The 23,534-nt window shown below is 39.1% G+C and overlaps 1 protein-coding gene and 1 long non-coding RNA gene across 3 annotated transcripts in view; one reads left to right on the forward strand and one right to left on the reverse strand.

The window, feature by feature from the left end:
* The window catches only part of FOXK2 (forkhead box K2), a 46,664-nt gene extending 33,004 nt beyond the window's left edge, over positions 1-13,660 (reverse strand). For both annotated transcript variants that reach the window (XR_009960305.1, XM_062591573.1), the window contains exon 1: positions 13,214-13,660. Coding sequence is in view for 1 of the 2 variants with exons in the window: in XM_062591573.1 (XP_062447557.1) it covers positions 13,214-13,560 (347 nt within the window). In the remaining variant the exon portion in view is untranslated. The remainder of the gene's footprint in view (positions 1-13,213) is intronic.
* A 652-nt stretch (positions 13,661-14,312) lies between these two features.
* Positions 14,313-18,920, forward strand: LOC134149045 (uncharacterized). Its single transcript, XR_009960349.1, has 2 exons — positions 14,313-14,490; positions 17,842-18,920. It is a non-coding gene; the product is annotated as an uncharacterized LOC134149045 (long non-coding RNA).
* The last annotated feature ends 4,614 nt before the right edge of the window (positions 18,921-23,534 follow it).

The raw sequence follows: 23,534 nt of genomic DNA on the forward strand, positions 1-23,534 counted from the left end.
ATTACTGCTACATTTTTCCACCTAGAACAGCTAATATCCCCTATTAACCTTATCAAGATGCAATGAAGCAAAACTACTAAGCCACAGACTAAGCTTCAAACCAGAAAACGATTACAAGAAAGAAAAAAACCCCGCTAATGCTGGGGTTCTGATGGAATCTGATTTATAATTCAAAAATAAAAGTTTTGTTACAGAAAGCCTGGACATTCAAAGAGTGGAATGATCAAGCAAACAAAACAAGCAAAAAGGAAATACTCCTAGAAAGACCCATTTTGTTGCCTGCTTGCTGCTTAGTATTATTGCTCCATCTCACCCCACTCCTCTGCTTCCCCGCGTAGGGAAGCTCACACAGCTCGAGCACTTCACAAGAGCAGCTCAGGTTGCTGCGAGTGTTCATGTGCACTCAAACCGCAGCGCTCCTCAGAGGCCAGTGGTCCTTTGGAGGGAAGGAAAAAAAAAAAAAAAAAAGAAAAAAAAAAGAGGCTCACAGCTGGTCAAAACCTAAGTGAAGAAGCAGGCGAGAAATCAGACAGCTTTGTATCGCTTGCTGTAGGAAGTTATTTTGTCTTGCCCAGGGTTCACAAGGCATGTAAGCACTCTTACCCGGTTCTGGAATTTGCTGATAACACAGACTGGTCGCATTTCTCAGCTTTATGGACAGAGCAATGCCAGGAAAAGGTTTTAAAAACACAGGCTTGAATTTCATTTCAAGAGGATAAACAACTGAAGTTCTACTGTGGTTTTTACCTATTGCATCTCTTTCCTGTGTTGCTAAATGTGCCTGTCACTTGATCATTTCAACTGACACACACGCTGTGGTTTGCAGGTCCAAAATGTTTGTAGCTATTATCAATATCTGGAAACCCAAATGAATAATATTAAAATCAACCACAAACTGTGAAGCCCACCCCAAACTCCAAATTCATTTCTGCATTCATTTCACAACACTCATAGCAAAGGGCAATCACTTTGACATTCATATTTCAGCTAAGTGGTGCAGCTACAAACCTGCTGCTGGGCAAAAGGCAGCATAGCTGCTGATGGTATCACTGAAGTCAAACCCCTATGAGGATGGATTTCGTCATTCTGTGAGAACCTTATTGCCCAATCTAGTCATCTTCATGAAGTTACTTAAGAATAGATTGCAAACTCTTCAAAGCAATGCTTCCATATTGTTTGAGCAGTGTAATAGATCACCATTTGGCTTGTAGCCCCTAAACACTACTAAAAAATTAATTTATTTGGTAAAATGAAAAGGTAGACAGGACCATCAAATTCCTCCACCTGAGGAAAGAATACCCTAACACAGATCTCCCCTCAACACACACACTAAAAGGAGCTCCAACTGGCAATTATCCCAAGACAAGAGTAGATCAAGTGATGATCACGTATGATGGATCAAGCAGAATATCAACTAGGAAATTTATCTGCACCTAACCCAGCTGCACCCAGAATATTCACACCATGTAAGGAAATGAAATAAGTCGCTTCCTTTAACATGTCCTTTGCTCACTACCTGATTTAACACTTACATCTGCACAGGTTCCAAAAGGCTTTTGATAGATGATAATTTATGCAATTCATTCCCACTAACTATTGTCAGCATCCAACTGCTGAATATTGGACTGGGAATGAAAGACATCTTTTGCTATGATCTGATCCTCCTCTACTTTTTTTTTTTTTTCTTAAAATGTTTCACCTCACCCCCTCTGAAGGCAGTCTCAGAGTGATAGTGAGAAGACAGTCAGATCAGAATAGGGAGCACTTTCAAGTCTACTACCTAGGTAGCCTTGGAAAGCTCAATTGACTAATTGACTTGGCTACTAATAAATTTATCTTAACTTGCCATACAGATAGAAAGTCTGCTTTGCAGGGTAAGGGTTTTCTGGAAAAAACAAATGGGGCCATATACCTCCACTATAAACTTAATGGTCAATTTTCCCTAGAGCTTGTCATTTCTAGAATCTACACGATGCTTAAACCACCAACTGGAATAACGACCTCTGGGGTAAAGTCTACCTTCAAGCAGGAGACATGAGGATTTAGCATGTGGAACACCATACACTAGAGCTGTACTAGACACCACGTATTACAGCTGCGAGGCCGCCCACAGGGAAAGAACCTGTGCCCTTTCTTCTCTTATGATTTTCTCTCTGTTTTCAAATTCATGAAGAGATTCAAGGAAAAGGGCAAGAAAGTATACATTAACCAAAAGGTAGAAAACGACTCACAGACTTTAGGGAGAAGAAAAGAGAAGCCACTACATTTCAAGTGAATCTCTGAAATTAACACTCACTTTTTTTTTTGTTTAACTTCAAACAAATATAATAGCATATCCTATCATCAAAAAGCACTCTCTCCCAACAACTTTCAGGATTTAAATGCTTCATTTTTTTTTATATTACACTGCAAATGCTTTTTTAAATACACCTAAATTTACCCTTTTTTTTCTCTACTATTCCTGTTTTGGATTTTTTTTCCTTTCCATTTTTACTTCACAGAGTAGAACAGGTCTTGTAACTGCAACTACTTAGTGTAGGATTCCACGAGACACAGCAAGCCAACCCAGCTGTTACTGAAAGTCTGTGCAGGCCCACCACATACCTCATGCCAGCTCCTGTACTTGTCAGACCTCTGCAGAAGCCACTTGAATGCAACAGAAAATCATCCAAAGCACGCGCACAACACACACACACACACACACACACACACACACACACACAAAAAAAAAAAGAAAAAGCAGACACATGAGGGACTTTCAAGTGGCCGGTGGAACATCTGATGAGCTTCAAAGCCAGCAGGACCTGCAGTTGGGAGCGCTGCAGAGAGCAAGGCCCTCCCCTTCCCTGGTCCTCTGTACAGTAAAACGCTAGATTGGCTCCAGTGCTCATGAAAGCACCGCCTCTGCTCCTCTAATGTGAGATCCCAGATTCTGCTGAATCACATTTCTCTGAGTTAACCAGCAAAGTTAAAGCTTCTTTACTTTCTGTAAAGATGATAACTATATCACCTTTCAGCCTCAGCTCTTAAACTTGAGGACTTCAACCTTTTCCAATCTTGTTTCAAGCCTCCTAGAAAATCCTCCCACTTTTCATTGTATAACAGCTCCAAACCCCACCAATTTCCTCTCCATTTCCTAAAGCAAAAGCACTGGCCTATGTCCTCATCTCTTATGCAGGAACTGAATTCTCCTCTCTCATTTTTCTAACCTGTGCACAGACTGATGCTAAAATCATCCTCTTTACCAATCTTCTTACACTATTTTTCCGCTTGCTTAAATTACCAGCTTGTTCTGGTTCAAATTTGAACTCATCCTCTCACACAGATTTTTGCATGAGTAAACTCACCCTCCTCATGTCTAAGCTTTACTCCTTTTATTCTTATTTTATTCCTTTAAGTCCTTGTCTCCTCTCGCTGCTATCCAGGCCTTCTTCACCCAACTCAGAAAACTGGGAGACAGAAATATCTCCTAAGGAGGGAAACTCTTTTCTTAAAGAGCCAGTTTCTATCATTCACACTTTCCAACTGCTTCCTTGTGCACTTACACTGTAATCAACAAGCCTGTTTGTGCAACTAATTTAAGGTATACAACCTGTGTGTGCATGTCTTATCTACTCAGATTACATTTAGCTAGAATACTCCAAATGTGTCCATATCACAATAAAAAAAAAAGGTAAGTCAAAATTTTCATGTATATGTTTATATAGTATTTATGTAAGTCACAGATAGACATAAGTCTTTAGTGTCCTTAACTTCATTCTCAGTCGTAAGAAAACCCTAGTGCTTGATCTCCATAAATAAGACTATTGCCTTATACTTGGTACAACAATGTATCACATAATGATGTCCACAGTGGTAAGATACTAACATTACAGGTATGTGCTGCTTTTTTTTTTTTTTTTTTTTTTTTTGATGAAACTGATGTTTCAGGAGAAGTTAAACTAATTTTCTGCATCTGTGACGGTCTGAATACTTAAACTTTTCTAAAATCTCAGCACTTTATATTAATTACACTGTTTCCAGACACAAATAAGCTCACCTTTTAACATAACCAAGACATTTTGAAAAGCAAATTGAAATATTTTGTGCATAAAAGTGAACTAAAGTTTAAAGCAGCATGCAGACCTTCGTTCCTACGTTTCTGATTTCTTTGTCACTTTAAAGGCAAAGTAGGAAAAGGTTAGGTAAATTATTTGCTCTCACACATCACGGCATCAGTAAGAATCAGACTTTAAGAGCGACAGGCTAGTTTATCCGTACCATCTCTAAACCAAAACCACACATCTTAATTTCCTTAAGTGATTTAGAAAAATTTGAATGTGATTTCAGTATAAGGTGTAATCACTTTTTCTATTAGATGTTGGCCTGACTTCTTATCAACATAAAAGCTAGCAGGCTGTTACCTCATGAGCCTCTCAGACTTACTTGAAGAACAAGAATTTTTGGAGAAAATGTGAAAATTCTCTCTGAAACTGTACTGCATACTTCAATAAAAGACTAAGAAGATAATGAAGAAGCATCAAATTATTTGAGTGCAAGAATACTACAAGGCAAGTGCAAATAAACAAACATCTGACTAGATGTCAGATGTTTTGGAAGTAATTTTAATTAAAAACCAAGCCAATACTAACTCCTTGTTAAAACACACATAAAAAAATAAAAGGCTTGCTGTTACCCAATGGGACATAAGTAAACAACAACCTGCAGCAGAAGTAAAGCCTGAACAGTTAGGAAGCTTCACTTACTCATCATTTATAGCCCTAGGCCACTGAAATTCATCCCACTGTACCTATACTGAGCCCAATAGCCAGGTCTGACTACACCATGGCACATTTTGCATCCGAAGCATGTCTTCCAGTAAAGGTATCTTCTGGAAATTTTATCCTTTTAGAAAAGGTCAAGAGATGGAGAAATGGAGATTCCACCATTCCTATTAGTCTGCTGTTCCAACACTGCTAAAAATCCATGTTTAGCTCCAACCATGAGACTTCTGTTTACAGCCTTTGGGTTTCTAATGTCTGTTTTTGTTCCATTAGCAAACCTTTTAGAACTCTCTAATTCTTCCCCATAGAAGCATATATACACCAATCAAACCATCCTGCACTTCTTTTGGATAAGCCAAACACATCAAACTCCTAAAGTCTTTCACTGTATGGTATTTCCTTCAGTCTCCCCCCCCCCATAATTAACCCCCTAAAACCTTGCAGTTTTACAAGATTCTTCAGTATGAAATTTGAATCCAGAACCACATGGAATTCCAGCATCGATCTCCTCTGATATTGTTTCCCTATTTCCACATACAAACACCGTATTACTCTGCTTTGTCACATCATCTCAGTATAAGCATGTAAGGATTTCTCTTTGGTCATGACACACTCAACTACTACTTTTCAGAAGTTCCTACTCTTTAGATCTGGCCTGTGTATCTTTCTTGAGGTGAATTCTTTTTCTTCTTTCCTTCCCCCCTCCCCCCCCGTTTTTTTTTCATTGATTGAAATTAACAAGCGAGTCCATTTTCTTGTTGTCATTATTATTCGTGACTTATTTATAATTAATAATATCACCTATAAATATTTATCAGCAATTGCTTTTACTTTGGATAGCCAATGGAAGTATCAAGTAGCGATTAAGTAGTTTCCTCATGATTTAGCTGTAAGCTTTACATGAGGCTAACCAGCTTGTATGGTCCCAAAACTCTGGTATTTGAAATACAGATAATACTTTTTTCCTATATGAAGCAGTAGTTACCCGAAACATTTTACAGACTACACTTTTCCACCCAAGGAGATATTCAGAAGTCAACTGGACAAGCCCCTGAGCAACCTGATCTAATGTTGAAGCCACCTCTGCTCTGAGCAGGGGTTTGGACAGAGCTCTGTTCCATAATTCTTAATGTACACTCTTTAATTAACACTGAATTAAAATTAATTCTAGGCAATTTCATATCAATTTTGCTACATTTCATACAGCTTCAATGTATGAAGGCTTTTTTATTTTCCAGCTCTGACTCTACAAATGTTCAACAGCATACGCATCCTTGTTCACGTGAGCTGTCTTGCTGAAGTCAACACTAACGTTTACAGTTAGGCACGGACATAACTGTTTGTTAATCTGTTCATGTTTTTCAATTTCTTTGGTGCACATGGACAAACAAAAAGGTGTTATGTTCACATAAACATTCATTAAGACATTTCTAGTGCTGAAAATTCTACTCCCACTCAACTCCAGAGCGTACTTGATGCTTTTTTTAAAAAAAGTTTAAGATTCACATTATTGGTAAGAAAGGACAGCTCAGTAGCACATTCAGTAGCTGCAGCACAATAACGCAAACAAATATGAAGAAACTTAAAGGCTCCAATCACTTATAGACCTTCTGTACCACAATGGAAAATGACGTATTACAAGATTACAGATCTGCAGCAGCCCTTCAAAGAGCCTACTACAGCCTCACTCTTCAATGATGCAATAACAGTAACAAAAACTTACTTGAAGAAATATAATGTTTATTTTCTACGACATCCAGTGTGGAATAGCTGCAGGGAAAAAAAATAAATAAATAAAAAGGCTCCTCCCCTCCAACTGCTTTATCTAGGTCAAAAAACTCCTTAAAGGCAGGAAGTCGCAGAAAATAAATGTCACTACACATCAACTTTTTATCATGAAAACATGTAAGGCAGTAGATAAAACCACCTTCCCAATAATTCAGTATTAAGTTCCATGGAAGACATTAGCTTATTTGTGAACTCAAGTCTGTTTTGAAAACCCATTATAGGTTGCAAAATAGATGACCTTACACTACTACATGACAAATATGTAATTTTTTCAAAATTATACTTGATGTTTTCAGTAGTTTATACAATTTTACATAATGGAGTACAGATAAGAGTTCTTGAAGCCATTGCTAGAATTACTGAAAAAAATACAATAAATCATCTCACTTAAAAGTTTGACTATATGAAAAAATGAAACACTTTGTGCATTAGAATTACATATGCCCCAAAACAAACAGCAGTAGCAGAATTCCTCCACAGCAGGCTTATTCTCTAAAACACATCTACTACCCTCGTGATGCACTAGCATTTTAATTACTTTGTTTACATGTGATCCGGAAATCAGGCACGTTTATTTTGAAAAGGGTAAAAGACTAATTTATATTCCTTATACTTACCTGACAGCAAAAGCAAGAGAATACAAAAGTTGATGCCTCCTACTCTAAAACAACGCATTTTAAAACCGAAGACCAGTACGATATTTTGATTTAATTAACACAAAGACTTTGATTTAATTTACATTATCTCTTACCTTATTAAGATAACTGAAGGTGGAAATTACAAAAGCCATTTTCAAATACATATTCATAGAACAGGTAGTTCTGATATTTACCTGGTACCTTTATAGCAAAACGACACTGATCTTGTGTCTATCATAGAACTGGAGCTTAACAAAATTACAAAGAAGCCACTGTTTCTGAAGATGATTTCCTGGTTTCTAATAATTCACATAACTATACAGAGAATGTTACTCCTATAGTTAACTAAAGATGTATAAAAACTCTTAAGATTACTAAAAAATGGACACAACTTCCTTACCCAATTCTTCATATCAAAAATAGAAAATAAGGCAGAAGCTTCACAAAAACTGTAAACCAAACCAAACATAAAACTATTTGAGCTCTACCTCAACTACCTGATTGGTGTCTGATGATTTGCAACACTATTCCAGTATTTAAAAAAAAAGATAACCTGCATTTAATTTAGAGTGAAGTATGAAAGAACACAATGAGAGAAACAACTGTTACACAAATTATGACTACAGAAACTTCACGCTCATCTCTGTATTTTCATTTCAAATAACATGTGCTCTATCATTCTTCTTCTATGTTCCTTTTCAACCAGATCTGCTTCTAATGAGAACACTATGGCTTATGTTTGTGAATCCTACTTTAAAGTAGCCAGAAAGTACCTATAAACATAGCTCAATTAACATCGTAAGTCATTATGCCATGGGACACAGCATCTACTAAAGAAAGTAAATACAGGTTTCTGGAGTCCAATTCACAAATCATAGCCAAGTCCAACGTTTCTTAACATTATGCTTAGAAGTACTTTGCAAGTAATTCATAGTTTTAATACCATCAGTATGGAACTCTAGCATACTTCCCTAAACATGTATCAACCATAAGGCCTCAAAAACATTTCAGCCAGCTGTCTTCCTTACAAGCAACTGTATCTATCAAAAGTGTTGTCAAGAAAGGGAAAAAGCAGGTGTCAATCCAGTTTGAGGAATTTAATCTATCCTTACAACTGTATTCCTTGAAAAAGTGTTTTGTTTGATTTATTGAAGTACCTAGCACTCAGATTCATAAACAAAAAAATCTTTAATATCAACCAAACTCCAGAGAAGCCAACCAAGCTTAAGCCAACAGAAATTTAAATAACATTCTTCCTAAACCAACAGATAATACCACCTAACCAGATGCTATGTTCCATTTACCTCAGCTTCAAAGTCAAATCTGAAGTGTTCCTAGAGCAAAATTTTCATTGAACATGCATGCAACTACATCTCTAATTCATACAGTAACCTCATCTTTGCACATAGTTTACCTAACTGCAAAGAGACAACAGAAAAAGTGCACTGATATATTAGAGGTCCCTTACAATCTCTTGCAATATTTCCCGCTCAGGTGATTCTGAACACAATCATCTTATCCAAAGAGTTTACTTAGTAAAACTTGATCCTTGTTCAGAATCTACTGCTTTTAATCAGTGGGAAAACTTCTACTGTACAAAGACAGTAACCCTACTTTGTAGGCATAACCTACAAGACCAAATTGAAAAGATTAATTCAGTCCTCTGGATACACTAAGACGACAGACACTGGTATACAAATAAAAATATTTTTTGTTTTTAGCCACCAAATTTGATAGAAGATGTTAAGCTAAAGTGAGACATACTCAGTGTGGTCTACCATAAGAGCTCCTACACTTGGTAAATGTAGTGAAGTCTGTAAAATGAATGACGGAATGGGACAATTACTCACTGTTTCTTGCTATAAAACAGCTAAACGGCATCAAATGAAATTACCAGGTGTCAAGTTCAAAAATCCTATCAAAAGGAGGTACTTTTTTCCCAACGTGGGCTCTAATTAAGTTGCAGAACTCAATGACCAAGGACGTTGTGGAGGCCAGAAGTTTATACAGGTTCAGAAAAGTGACAAAAATATAAATAAATAAGAAGGGAGGGGAGAGAGAAACACAAACAACATTACATTGTTATGAACACAAGAATAAATCAATGCTGGGATCCAAAACAATAAATAAAGGAAGTACACCTATTTGCCTTGTCCATTCTTATGCTTGTCCCTACGCATGTGCCACTGACAACCCTTTAAGATAGGTAAGGTTGGATATGTCTTTGTTCTAACTCAGCAGTGCTGTTCTTGGGCTAACACTATCTTGTTAACAATTCACAAATCCACTTTTACAAAACCAAAGCCAAAAGTAAACTTGAATATACAAAACACATGGTTTTGTCAAAATACACAAGACATGGCTTGGAACAATCAAACACAAAATGTCAGGATCTTCACGAATTCATATCCTGAAGTACTTCTGATCTACAGACTGTAAAATGAACAAAAAAGGAGAAAAAAAGGAAAGAAAAAAAAAGAAAAAAGAACTTCTTCTGAACAAAGTTGCACCCAAAAGTCAGTCTGCTTTTTTCAGCTGTATCAGTTAATAACAGTCTGGAAATCCTGCCTCTCCAAACACTGTATACAAGAGTGCTGTCACTAGCTGCTGCCATACCCAGCATAAAAGATACTTTTCAAACCAAGGATCTCAAAAAGTTAAAAGTTGTTATTTACTATCCTAACAATGCTTTTATTAAAGTTGGCGGAAATTCGACAAGCTTCAAGTGAAAACAGTTTTAAAAGATGAACTTACAAACAGCAGCACTGATAGTCTACAATCTTAAAGATAGTTGTAATAGGCTTTAACTGAGCTCCTTGCTTTTGTATGTATTTAACAGGAGGTTCTAAAAGTGTTTTAATCTCATGCTTCTGAGTTATGACATTAACAGGAGAGCTACTTACTGGACATGAACAACAACAAAAAAAATGCTGTCATCATCCCCCCCCAGCTCCATTTTGTTCATCTAACAAGATGACAGCTGGTTTGTACATACACAAGTACGTATGTGAGTCTGTCAAGAATTAGAAAAACAAAAACAAACTTCCCACAGATATTACCTCCTGCTTGATAACTTACATATTTGAATTGTGAGTGAGGCTTCCAGGGAAGCATTAATTAAGATAATTGTTCTGATCGCTATTTTTAACAGTAATTAAGTATTTCATAGCATTGATATTTGTAGACAGATGTTTTATTATAGGAATAAGCATACCCTAACATTAATAATTTAGTTTCCCCAGATGTTAAAAATATGTGTTTTGCAGGAGACTGCAAAGTTGTATTTCTGTTTTTCCCTCCCAGAAACAGGAAGTTCATTAACATTATTAATGCAATCATGTTTCAATACTGTGTTGAAATCAAAAAATCCAAAGAGACTGGAATTGCCTACAGTTATCAGGGACAATCAAATAAGATATTTTAAGTCTACAACAATATTTTACTTGGAGTCATTTGCAATTCTCTTTTAAGTAGAAAAGCCAGAGATCAACCCTCTATTCTTGATTTTCAAGATCACTTAGGAACACACGCAAGGAATAGGCCATCGCAGTGTTTTTTTTAAACCTCTCCTGTCGCTAAAAAAAAATATTTCAAATGATTGTGTAGTCATATGCAAAGCATATTACTGGCAACATAGTAGGATTAAACAACAACAAAAATAGATCTAGCGATTACTTGAGCTGGAGGTTTGTAAACATCAGTCTTGAACTCACACCAAAACTGCCTTCCTTCCAACTGCATTTCAACAGTTAATTAAATATTTACCTTACACTGAAGTAACTAAGTTTGATTCTTAAAATCCAGATCATCTCCAGAGTAACTAGTTAAATCTACAATGAAACTCAAGAACATGGCTACAAACAATATTAGTCATCAGTAATGACTTGGTATAAGCAGATAATGCCTGCTTTGAATTTGCCTGAAGACTCCTGTGTTAAACACATATACATCAACAACAAAAAAAACCCAAACTTTACAAATACTGAAACTACTATTTCCCTATACAACTCTAGTCAGGCTTTTCTCTCATAAACAGATTTTACATTTTTTAAACACATAATTTTTAGAAAAGCTGTAAAACCGTATTCGAACACAAACTGATCTTAATCACCAGTCTAACTATGACCCTATCGATTTTGTGCATCCTTCAAGATAAAACTCATCCCTGTGTCTGGTGCCTAAAGAAATCCTGGCTCACACAACATACACACTGCTCTGTCATTTCTAGCAAGGACCGCAGGTATGCCACCTCTTATTTACAAAGCTTGACAGAAGATCACCCCTGCATTTTGTAACCAACAGATAACTACTTTTAAGCAGTTTCCAGATCTTGAAACTAAAGGGATACTAGCATGTAGTTTAAGAAATGGTGTAAGCATTGAACACAGTTAAGTTTCAAGCAAATGCTGGTTTCCGTAAGCACCACCTACACTTATGAAATCTTAGCTACACAGAAGATCTGTATTATTGTTCATTAAAAAAAAAAGTGACACACAACAAATCCTTCAGAATTTGACAATACTGATGGAACTGAAATAAATGGCAAGTCACTGATTACCTAGAGAGCATGAAGAAACAGTACTTTTCTCCCTGAGGACTTAAGCATTTAACAAATTGCTACTAAGTACTCAAACTAATTCTAGACTGTTTGCAAATCAAGACATACGACAATGACTTGCTTACAGCTAGTGCATTATACCAAACTCTGTTTATAGAGACAGCAGTCGATCTATGTTTTATTAGAGTGTTAGGCTGAAATATAAATTAACCATCTGCCCAATGATTATTAATATTAAAAAGCAGAAAGCAAAAATAGAAGTTACAGTTAAAGGTCAAACAAGTCATCCAACTGTATTCATGGTTATACAACTCATACAACATACTGGCACTGTAACCCTTTTCAGAATGAGCTTTTCCTAGAAAGCAGAAAGGTAAGACAATTTGACTTTTACACAGGAACCAATTCAAGAAAGTATCGCTAAAGATACCAAAGGGGAAAAATACACCATCAGTATCTTAAACAAAGTTTAAAAAGGCATTAAGACTGTGTCACTAATAGCATGGATTTTGTAAAGGTAGCACACTCATGACATTTTTTCTCCACAGCTCTTGCAGGAATAAAGAGGAGGATTGTGTATATAATTTTCAGTATCAGACTTGGAGCATAATTTGATTTTTTTTTCATACTTCTTACTGCAGATATCTAAAATCATTCCAAACCAAAACACTTTCACTTTTCCTGCCTGAATCTTCTCAAAACAGATTATGTATTTACACTTCAGCAGATCCTTAAATGTAGTAGGCCTCACATACTCCCCTTGCAAAATATTTTGCAAAGAGACCTAGTATTTTCTCATGGTAAAAGAATATAAAGGAATTAGAGAACCCTTAATGCATTTATCATCGCATAAGGAAGGCGTGTATTAAAACACTAACAAAAGTATTTCGTATGGATGATTCAGTTTGACCATAAAGATGAATGTTACAATTTTGCCAAGACGCAGAAACTATCACTCAAGAAAAAAAAAATGTATCAAAGGGCAATCGCACTGCCAAAACAGCCCCCCTGCATTAGGAAAACGCACAAAGGGTGTTTCAAGACGTACTCAGCCCTGAGCCTAAATTCAAAAATGCCAGATATGCGGTTAGGCACTTGACGGTTTCCTTCGGAGCACGTAAACAATACTCAAGGGTGTATCCAACGCTGCTAGCTAATGACAATACCTCCGAGCGCCGGCGGATCTGCTCCCAAAGCCGCGGCGGGTGCTGACGGCTACGCGCAAGGCCTGCGGCAGCCGGAGGGTCGCGGCCGCCAGCCCCGCGCTGCCCACCTGCCCCGCGAAGGACACGGCCGAGGGCAGCGGGCCTAGCGGCCGGCTCCACCGCCTGTCAGGCAGCACGGGCCGGGCCAGCCCAACGGCGACGGGGGCAGCCGGCGCCGCCCCCGGCGCTGCTCCCTCGGGGCAGCCCGGAGCGGGGAGGCCCCGGCCGCAGCCCGGCGGGCCCGGCCTCCGCTTTACTCACACTCGGGGCAGCTGCAGCGGCGGCGCCCCCCGCCGCTGGAACACGCCGTCCACGAAGACGCCGTTCTTGCCAAGGCAGCGCAGGTAGAAGTCGCCGCCGCCGCCGCTGGCAGCGGCGGGGTCGCCCTGAGGCGGCGGCAGCCCGTCCGCGCCGGCCGGCGGCGGCGGCGGGGGGGCGGCGGTGAAGATCTCCAGGTGGCGCCGGGAGATGAAGCTGGAGTGGCCCATGCTCACGTCCACCGAGCCCTGCGACGAGTTGCGGCCGATGGTCACCGAGCGCTTCTTCATGAGGTACTCGAACTCCCGGCCCTCCAGCCGGGCCACGGCCGCCGCCGCCGCCGCCGCCATCTTAGCGAGCGAGCGAGCGAGCGAGCGAGCGAGGGAGGGACGGAGGGAGGGAGCGGGCCGCCCTCCGCTGCGCCCCGCCGCCCGCACCGGCCCCGCAGCCGCAGCCGCCGCCAGACACTAAGCAGGGACGGGGCCGCCGCGCAGCCGAACGTGACGCAGGCCGCCGCTCGCTGATGGACGGCGGCGCCGGGCCAATGAGCGGCCCGCACGCCCATGGGGCTATGGCGGCGCGGCCAATGGCGAGCGGCGCCCGGGCCAGCGCCGCTCAGCACGTTCGGCTGTCGCGGCCCGAGAGCACGGGAAAGGCCCGTAAAACACGGAGCAGATCCGCGGGACCGGAGCGACCCCTGTCGCGGCCCCCGCCCCCCAACCCCCGGGCCCAGCCGCGGCCCGCTGGGCGCCGCGCCGCGCCTGCCGTCTGCCCCGCGGCGGCGGCCGGGCGGCACCAGCGCCCGCCGCGCCGCGCTGGGCCCCGCTCCCTGACACCACGGTCATGTTTTTCACGCGAGGGATCACGCACCACACATGCCTGCTGCTAGCGGCGCTCTCGGAAACGGCGCTTCCCTTCAGTAAGCACAGAAAAATACGAAAACACGGGAAAAAAAAATAAAATTATTATATATGTGTGTACACACACACACCAAAAATTAAATTAAAAGAAAACACAAGTGCTTTATGACACATTTACACCACCTGAAAACTACTTTGTCTGTTGTCTCCTGGGTGTGCAGGCTTTCCCAAATTTAGCTTCAGAATAATGCCAGGAAAGAGATGCTCAATACACCGTAGGTATATGGCGGCCTTTCCCAAAAACTGCATTAAAACTAAAGGCAACTTCACACCTTGGAAATGGAGTCAGTTTGTAACATCCACGTAATGTACAAATTCAACATGAAGCACACCAAGCACTAAGTTAACAACTTTTCTCAGGTAAGTCAGTCTGTATATTCTGCATACACCTCACTCAACTTAGTCCTAGTTCTCTTATATGAAGTAGGGCATTAAAAAAAAAAAAAAAAAAAAAAAAGAAAGAAAGTGAACAACCTGACCTGACAGCAGGAGAAAACCAAACAAGACATCAAATTGCTGTAACAGTGTCTTGGATTCCTCTGAGAGCCACATTAGGCTGAGAGAGTCACCAATAAAAGTATGAAAAACAAATCAGGAATCCACAGCACCACTTTTGACTTTAAAATATGACGGGCTACCAAGACAGGCGTTAATTGTACTCAATTATTCAAAAGTAATATCTGCATTGGAAACGATTTACCTGATCAAAACCCTTCAGAAATGTTAGCATGTTCCTTTCTAACGGCAACAAAGAACAGACACACTGCTAGAATAGAGAAGTAAACAATTATGAAATACATCTGCCATAAATGGTGAAGAAATTTAGGTCTGTATACAAAGTGTAAATGCTGCAAACACTTCACTGTAACAGCCCAAATAATCTTCAGTTTTTGTTTAACAATAGGAAGTCTTTACAGTACTAAAGTTAGTTATCATTTATAGACATGTAACTATTTTGCTTGGTGACACACTGTAGGCACTGAAAATAGTCTTTAAAAACATATTTATGCTCCTGTCAAAAGTAACCGGTTTGATAACAAACATCTAGCACTGAATTTGAGGTTCAAAGTAGCCTTTTTGCACGTTTCAGTCCACAGATCTTTAATTATAGGAATATGCATATGCTTTGGAGCAGAAAATAGTGCATGCTATATGTGAAGTTACAGCAACCTATATTTTTGGGATTATATCAGCATATATAAGCTGCTACAATATAGTTCCACACTGATAGGTCCATTTATCCTCCCATATATACACATTATATAAAGTGAAATATAGCAATAGTTTAGAGATTTGGTTTCTCATAAAGAAAATTTTAGTTAAATCTTGCCCACACTTTGATATTTAGAATCAGTCTCTCTTCCACACCAATATATGTTTGGCACAGAAAACATGGAGCTTTAGAAAGCCAGTTATGACTCCCCGATTCTCAACTTTTTTTCCATCCCTTAGCTCTGGTATGAACTACAACAATATAGTGCCTGCTCTGCTAAGAACTGGTTAGGGATCCAGAGGTATGTCAGCCCAGAATTACCAATGGACTCCCAACATACTCCAACACCTCCAGAGAGAGAAAAAACAGGCAGAATGGGACCACAGCAAGGTGAATTCCTACCCTATTCCTACTGGCAATATCCAATACTAAATTCACAAAGCTGGACTTCCTTCTTTTCATAATGGAACAGTGTAGAGAAAACAATTATTTAAGTAGAATGCCAATACTTACATTTAGTAATACATACTAAAATTATTTTTGAAGTGTCTTATGATCAGTATGCTACCCTGTAAAAAGTAACAAAACACTAGCAGAAAGTCTGTTTGGTTTTGTATTACCAACACTGTAGAGTAAAAAAACAAATTCAGTTGTCAGAAGTGATATTTTAAGCGATAAGATCTTTCCACCAATGTTTTTCTACATTTGTGTAGATTTAGTCCCTTTCTTTGGCACCATATGACATTACACAGTTACAGGTCATTACAGCCTGCCTATTTGTAGTACTGTTTTTGGTTACAAAATATAGGAAACAGAGCAGCTGGACACAGGGGAAACTATTTGTCCTACATAAAATTCAACAGCACTAGGCTGGGTCGCTGGGTGGCCCAGAAATCCACTGCTTGAACACAACCTGCTCCCTGATGTTGGAGCTGCACAGCAGATGCAAACTGCTCCTCATATTTTCTCCCCACCAGTTTGAGGGTAACCAAAAGTGATCATTTATTTGTCTACTTTATGTCTATGTGCTATATGTATATATACACTATATGTGATCTAAACTATATGTCTTATGTGCTATTCAGCACAGAAACAGGACTAAAAGTTACTGACCGCAATTTAGTCTTCTGAGGTGCTGAGCAGCTGCAGCTCTCACGGAAGCTAAACAGTGTTTTAAAGCACAGTACATTGCACTTCTCCACTTCTGGCCCCTTTTGCTACATAGCCAAACATCATCCAATCTACACCAAATTATGCAGCACTACCAGTTCACATTGTAATACTTACAAAGCAGCAGACCTTATCTTCATCATTTTACAACTGTGAAACAATCTGACTGAAGTTTATATAAAACTTTGTAAGTTTTATATAAGGTCTAAGGTCTAATCCATTAATATTTTAATTAACCACATTTGCCTTAAATCACCACTTATTTTTCAGATTTTTTTTTTAAGCCTGTGTTAGAGCAACACAAGGATATTTATTTAGTCTTGCCTGGGGCTAATAAACAGCAGGCTGTCACATAACTGAAAGAAATAATCTTAAAGCATGAAAGACAACATCAGCTTTTTTAAGCAATGTAGGTGCCCTATAGCAGCGGTTATGAAGTAGAGAAGCACTCTTCTGAAGATGCACATTTTCACCGATCCAATATTACTACAGGAACTTGATCAATAACTTGTGGATTAAGTGGTCCTAATTGCTTGCTTTGACACAACCAATATTAAACAGCTTCTAAAAGCCATTTGGGGCTATCCATAATCTTTTTATTATATCAAGAGTCACACGGTTCCAGTGAGATTTGGGTTTTGTTAAAAAGCCAAAGAAACTGATTCACAGTATTGCTTTTCAGTAGCATTCACATGCAACTTAACAAGGCCAAAGACCAAAAATATCAAAACCCCACAAAACTGAACAAAGAAAGCTTTCCCATAATGAGATATCCTCCTCCCTGCCACCCACTTGACAACACATACAGTTTTTCTATTTACTACATAAGCCCACCGTGAGTCTTAAGTTTTTCTTCAGTACATAGCTGTATGTCATATACATGTATTTGTGTAAACTTGATAACCATGTTGCAACTCTTTACATGCTTTAACTTAAGAATGTGTTAAAACTTTGTACAACTTACACTGCAATCTTGGTATTTTCTTACAAATGGATTATGATCAAAAGGTTGGAAAGCCGCAAGCAGTTACTGCAAAACATACAGAATACACAATAAATACATGAAAATACAGAACGATGGCATGAAACTCCCTCATTAGAGTCAATTCTTGAAGTGACTGAAAATAGTAGAAAGCCAGAAGTTTCACCTCAAAATAGTTATTGTATAGCTATTTTTAAAAAAGTCTTTCTGAGCTTGTTATTTAGACAGAAAAGCCTGGGAAGGGTGACAGGTTTGGGGAATGGGAAGGGGGGAGGGTGGCGGTATAGAAAAAAGGGGCTATTTAACCGCGACCCCGTAACGAGTATCGCGTTTCTCCGTTTGTTAGACGACTGTTGGACTCGGCGGAAGAGGAAAGCGGCGCTGCCACTACACAAGGGAGAGATGCCCAGCTCCTGGCCGCCGCCGCGGCGAGGGCCACGCGAGCTCACCGCCGGCGCCCACGGCCCCTCGGCCGGCAGGTGACGGCCCGCCTGAGAGGAAACCCGCTCTGCGCGCGCCCGCTACCCGGCATGCCCCGCGGCCGCCCGCTCGGCGGGTGACGCGTGTTTGTAAACACGGAGGCGCCGCCCCCAGCGCCCTGTGAGGGAAAAGGCGCGAGGCGGAGCGGTAGGGCGGCGGCGCCGCGCCTCCTCCTTCCCGCGCGTCTGGTAACGGCTGCCGCTGGAGCGCATTTGTCTGTCTGTCTATCTATCTAAGAGGGGGGCTTTAAAAGCCGTGTCTGGTGCGGCACCGTCACCGAAACGCTGCTGGGAACCGAGCCGACGGCCGAAACTACAGCGAGGTTAAACAAAGGGCAGTTGAGTAACCAAAAACGCAGCGCACAGCCCTTGTTTTGCTTCACGTAGCAACGGACGGTGGAAGTTTAGACAAATGCACGTTTAAAATTGAAAACTGATGTTTTTTCCCTCCACCCTCAGGATATCAACTGTATTCATAAGGCAGCTCTAAATCCCAATACCACAAAAGGATTTTTTAAAAGGCCACAGGAACAACACTGAATTTTATCTGGAATTGCTAAACCTGAATACTCTGCATTTCAACCATGACAAACATACAATTTTTGCCAAAAGAATTGGTAATTAAGGGCTCTTCTACTTCATGGTTAAGATTTTAACACTTCAGGGAAAATTGCAACAATAATTCAAAAGCTTTTTTTTAACCCATTCCTAAACAATGTTACTAATCCTACCAGCCTTCAAAATAATCAGAGAAACAACCTTATCAGCTGCAACATTTACTGTATTTAATGTTGATCACTACAACTACTGCTGTTACAACAATACAGCATAATTCTACTGTGATTTTTCTGAAATATAATATGCCATCTTTCACCACTGGATGTTCTTCCTTTCTCTTTGCTTGCTCTGGTGTAAATAAACAGTTAAAAGTACCTGCTTAAACAAACTTGAGCCTGAAATAATTACTTCTCCATTTCTGCCATCAAAACAAGTTACTTCTGTGATTTTATTTTTTTTTTAAAGTCTTTGAGGGTTAAGATGCTCTCTAATATTTTCTATGCACCCGCAGCTGTTAAAGCTTGAATAAAATGACAAAATTGGCCATCAGAATGAGGACCAGCTGGCACCTCTGCAACACGAGAATCATCGAGCCTTTTCACCATGACAGAGGTTTTTTACTCTCCCTCAGCTTTGAAATTAATTATTTTCCAGCTTCCTTCCAGCACTCCTATGTCTCATGAACTAAGCCCAAAAACTGAGGCAGATGAAGCTGCCTGAGTCCATCTTATCTGGAACAGGTACCTTTAGGCATCTGACGGAGGTAACTGCAGCAGCACTACTCTAATACATGACAGGTGCAAGTCCCACCAAAACAGTAACACAACTTGTGGTTTGGATGGCAGAATAAGGCAGAAGGGTGCAAAGGGAAAGCTTAAGATAAAGTGATTTACATTGGTTAAAACCTGATAGGAATTGCAGAAATTTGAATAAGCTACATAAAACAGATAGCCAGAGGCAAATTAAAGCTAATACCAAATGTAAAGCAATCAACACCAAGAAGAAGAACATAAATTAAAAAATTCTTTCCATGATACAACGTCCTAATTTAGCTCTGTCATTTCAGAAGGAGAGAACTGAAGCTTTTATGAAAAGCAGAGGCTTTTAAGATCAATGCCATTCCCTAAACTAACAGAAAGCCACAAAGAACAGAACAAGAAAGAAAAAAAAAAAGAAAAAAGAAAAAAAAACCAAGGGAGAGATAAACTGTATTTGGGTCTGTCTTCTCTAAAATACTTTCAGTCACAAAGGATAATTTCAGAACTAAGCAAGGTTCAGAGAAGAGGGACTGAGATGACCAGGTTTGAAAGAACTCTTACACCAAGGCTGAGAAATTGCAATTGTTTCCAGCAGAGAAGAGATAAACATTACTGAAAAAAAAGTAAAACAAGCAGAAAGCACAGTGGAAACAATCTCATCCTCCATAACCAGATAGTATATTAAAAGATAGAAACCAGCTTAAGACATGCATTCAAAGCACACAACTGTGAATGAAAGATTCTATACGGGATATTATCATAGCAGTAGTATTTTTCATATTCATATTAAATGTGTAGCTTTTAAATTTCAGTAGCTAAAGTGTGAAAAACTTAAAATAGCAGATTTTCCTCTGCTTCCTACTAGCATACCTACAATACCAGAACCACCTATTTTCTCTATTTATACAACACACAACAAGAATTGGTCTTGCCAGTGATTGTATCTCCAAGTACTACAGACACAAGATGGAGCTGCTTTTGAACCTCTTGTTTCTGAATACAGAAACAAGATATTGGAGTACAAAAGTCTTGGGTCTGCTCCAGGATATTTTATGTTCCTAATATTAAAGCAGTTTACACCTAATCTTCAAAATATATATCAAAGGATTTGAAGATTTGATAGAAGAGAGAGCAAAATCTGCACTGTTAACTTCTTTTGGGGAGGGGAGCAGTTGAAACAGTTTCTTCTTGGAAACTCTCTTCTCTGTAGGCAACTAAACATACACAAGCCAGATCTACAGAAATCTACATGTGGCAGGAGTAACTGATTATTTTTGCCCGAATTGTATGACGAAAATAAAACCAGAAGACTACATAAATGATGTGAACAACAATAGCACTGTAAAATCATTCAGAAAAATGCAAACAAATGCCAGGCTGGACGGATTACATTTGAGTCTCCTACAAGTAATCCGGGTGTTCAACCAGACTAAAAAAGGGGAGGAGGGAACTACAAAAATTTCTAGCATGCAGGAGTCTTTTTGAGATTCAGAGACATTCTAACACGTCTAGTAATACATAAAGAATTAGCAGGGACTCGTCTGTGATTACTACTTTCTTCTTTTTTCCCTCCTAATTAAAATAGATTGTCAGTTTATTAATACTGAAATACTTTGGAGAAAACATGAAACAGAAATGCAACCCAATTTACATCCACTAGAAAGAGAAAAGAATGCTGAGGCAGAAAGATCTCACTATTGCTTCTACATTTTTACCCAAGTCATATATCATAACCATTCTAAAAGTCAGTCCCTTGGGGAAAAAAACAGGACAAACCAAACATGATGAAAATGGTTCCTTTGCATAGATATGCAAAATACCAACACACTGCTACTGAAATTTCAAGCTTGGGGACAGAAAACAAAAGGCTCCAGGTTTCAGATCAATATCACCAGTCAGAAGGACTACTCTGCAAGGTGGTGTGGTAGTAAACAACCAGCAATGGTGTGATCAGAAAGCCAATGACCCCAAGACAGTAATTCCTGACGGATATCTGACAGGCAGAGGAATAAATCTCTCTTACCTTTGAGGATTCAAGAAATTTTTCAAAGCTCATTTCCTACTCTACCTCCATTTGTTTATGTTGTTAATTGAATTTGTCTGTGGTTAACTTTAGTTGGCATTGTTCTATTTGCATTTAATTTTTGAAAAAGGAAGGATGCAACAGACTGTGCTCAAATCAGCAAATAAACAAGTCGCATCATGACTAGGATCAGAAGCAAAGCCCAGTTTCTTACAGCACAGTTGCGTGATGTTTATTATCCAGCACTTTGCAAGGCTGCCCCATTGCTGATAGGAATTGCCTGTTTGGAACATGACAAAGCTGAACGGAACAAGAATGTGAAACAATTTACTCCTGATTTTTACAGTTGCTTCATTGACTTGTTGTTTAATAACTGAGCAAGACATAAACATGCTTCAAGTAAAAATGCACATATTACTCAGAAAACCAATAGAAGGAAAAGGAATCTCACTGTAAAGCATGGAAAAAAAATGAAACAGCAGCTGTTTTATGTATATAATGTATGTATATATTACAGAAATATATTAAAAAGCTTTCTGATGGTCAACTATAGCAGTGAAGAAAAACAGTAACATGAATCAGATGAATCACCTATATAGCACAGCATGTAGCTGTATTTGTCAGAGCCAGAAGTTCTTCAAGCAACCTGAGTTTTACTGAGCACAAAAGTTTTGCAGTTTACTACTGAAAATACAGGATGCTAATATAGTAACCATGAAACCCAGATATGGTCAAGTTAAAAAAAAAAAAAAAAAGGAGAGAGAGAGAGAGAGAGAAAAGAAAAAGCCCAACTATCTAACTCCTAAGAAAAAAAATAAAAGCAAACAATGAACAGAAGTAGCAAGTGCTGAAATATCAGTAAGCTGTCGTTAAATACACCTATTTCCCTCTCTTCCAAAGGCACAAACTTAAAATTTAAATAAATTAACTTTCACGCGTCAACGTTAACTTTTCAGATTCAAAATATTCTTGCAAAATGTGCCTCCCCATGGGAATATTAATTTTGGAACATGCAGGCCTCTAAATAAAACCACTATAGAAAGTCCTACACTGCAGACTCCTTTAATTTCCTTGTGGTGGGCCAGCACCGATAGATTACCTGAAAAGTTCAGCTAGTATGAAGTCAACAACTCAACAGTTTAATCAGTGTGTTGTCAGGCTCCATGGATTACTTTTTTCTAATCAGCCTCAAATGACTATTGCTTGTACAAGGTTTGGAGGTGGTAGTATGAATTTAGTTTGTGTTAGTAGGTCACAACACACTACCTCAGAAACCTTTCAAGTTTCTTACTCTTTTTTATAGCCTCTGTATGACTAAAGAATGTTTTGGTAATGTCACAAGATTTCTATATTCTCATTCTTCCATTCCTATTCTATTTTGATTAAACAAAAAAAGCAAAGGCAGATAAGAGCAAGCTTCCTGTAATTAACAGCGGTAAAACAATCTTCAGTTACTTCTATAGATACCATTTTCCTTCCACAGCTTTTCAACTTTTTCTGAAAATTAGACATCTCTGATTCTTTTCATCTTTAGTATCAACAGGCTTAAAAATGTAAATATGCTCAAAATCTCACCTCAGTATTTTCTTCCCTTCGTATGAAAAGGCTGAATGCCTATTATTACTAAGATAGGAGTCACAATACTTCCCCTGAGCCAGCGTTTTTAATAAGCAAAACGAGAGAGAGGAAGAATAAAACATACCACAATCACAGACTGCACTGCATTTTGAAACTCTCATTTGCCAAATTACACAACAACAAGGATCTAATACCAAAAATCAGCAATCGAAATAAGTGAATTTAAAAACTCACAACATCTACTAAGTATCCTCACCACTCCTCCCAAACCTCAGCATTTTTAGGAAGAGACGAGGCAAAGCAGGGAAACAGAGAAAATAAATTTTCTTAAAAGTTACATTCCCAAAGCTCATCATTATTAAGTTAAATGCTTAATATCCCATTTCTAATGCTCAGCTGGTTTTTAATTTGTCACTGAAGGTGGATATTATTTGCCTAAGGTACCAGAATAATTTGACAGAACAGTCTAAGTAACTGGATCAACTTTTTCCTGATGTTTTTATGAATGACTACACGATTAAAAGATACTTCATAGTAAAGATAAATATTTGCCAACACAGTTCAATATTGAGCTTTCAACAGTAGTGTCATTTTCTGTTCCTGCCTCCAGCTCCCATCCCTACAGCACCTCCCACTGTGCCAG

The sequence above is a fragment of the Rhea pennata genome, chromosome 19 (genome assembly GCF_028389875.1).
Source record: "Rhea pennata isolate bPtePen1 chromosome 19, bPtePen1.pri, whole genome shotgun sequence".
Classification (NCBI taxonomy): domain Eukaryota; kingdom Metazoa; phylum Chordata; class Aves; order Rheiformes; family Rheidae; genus Rhea; species Rhea pennata.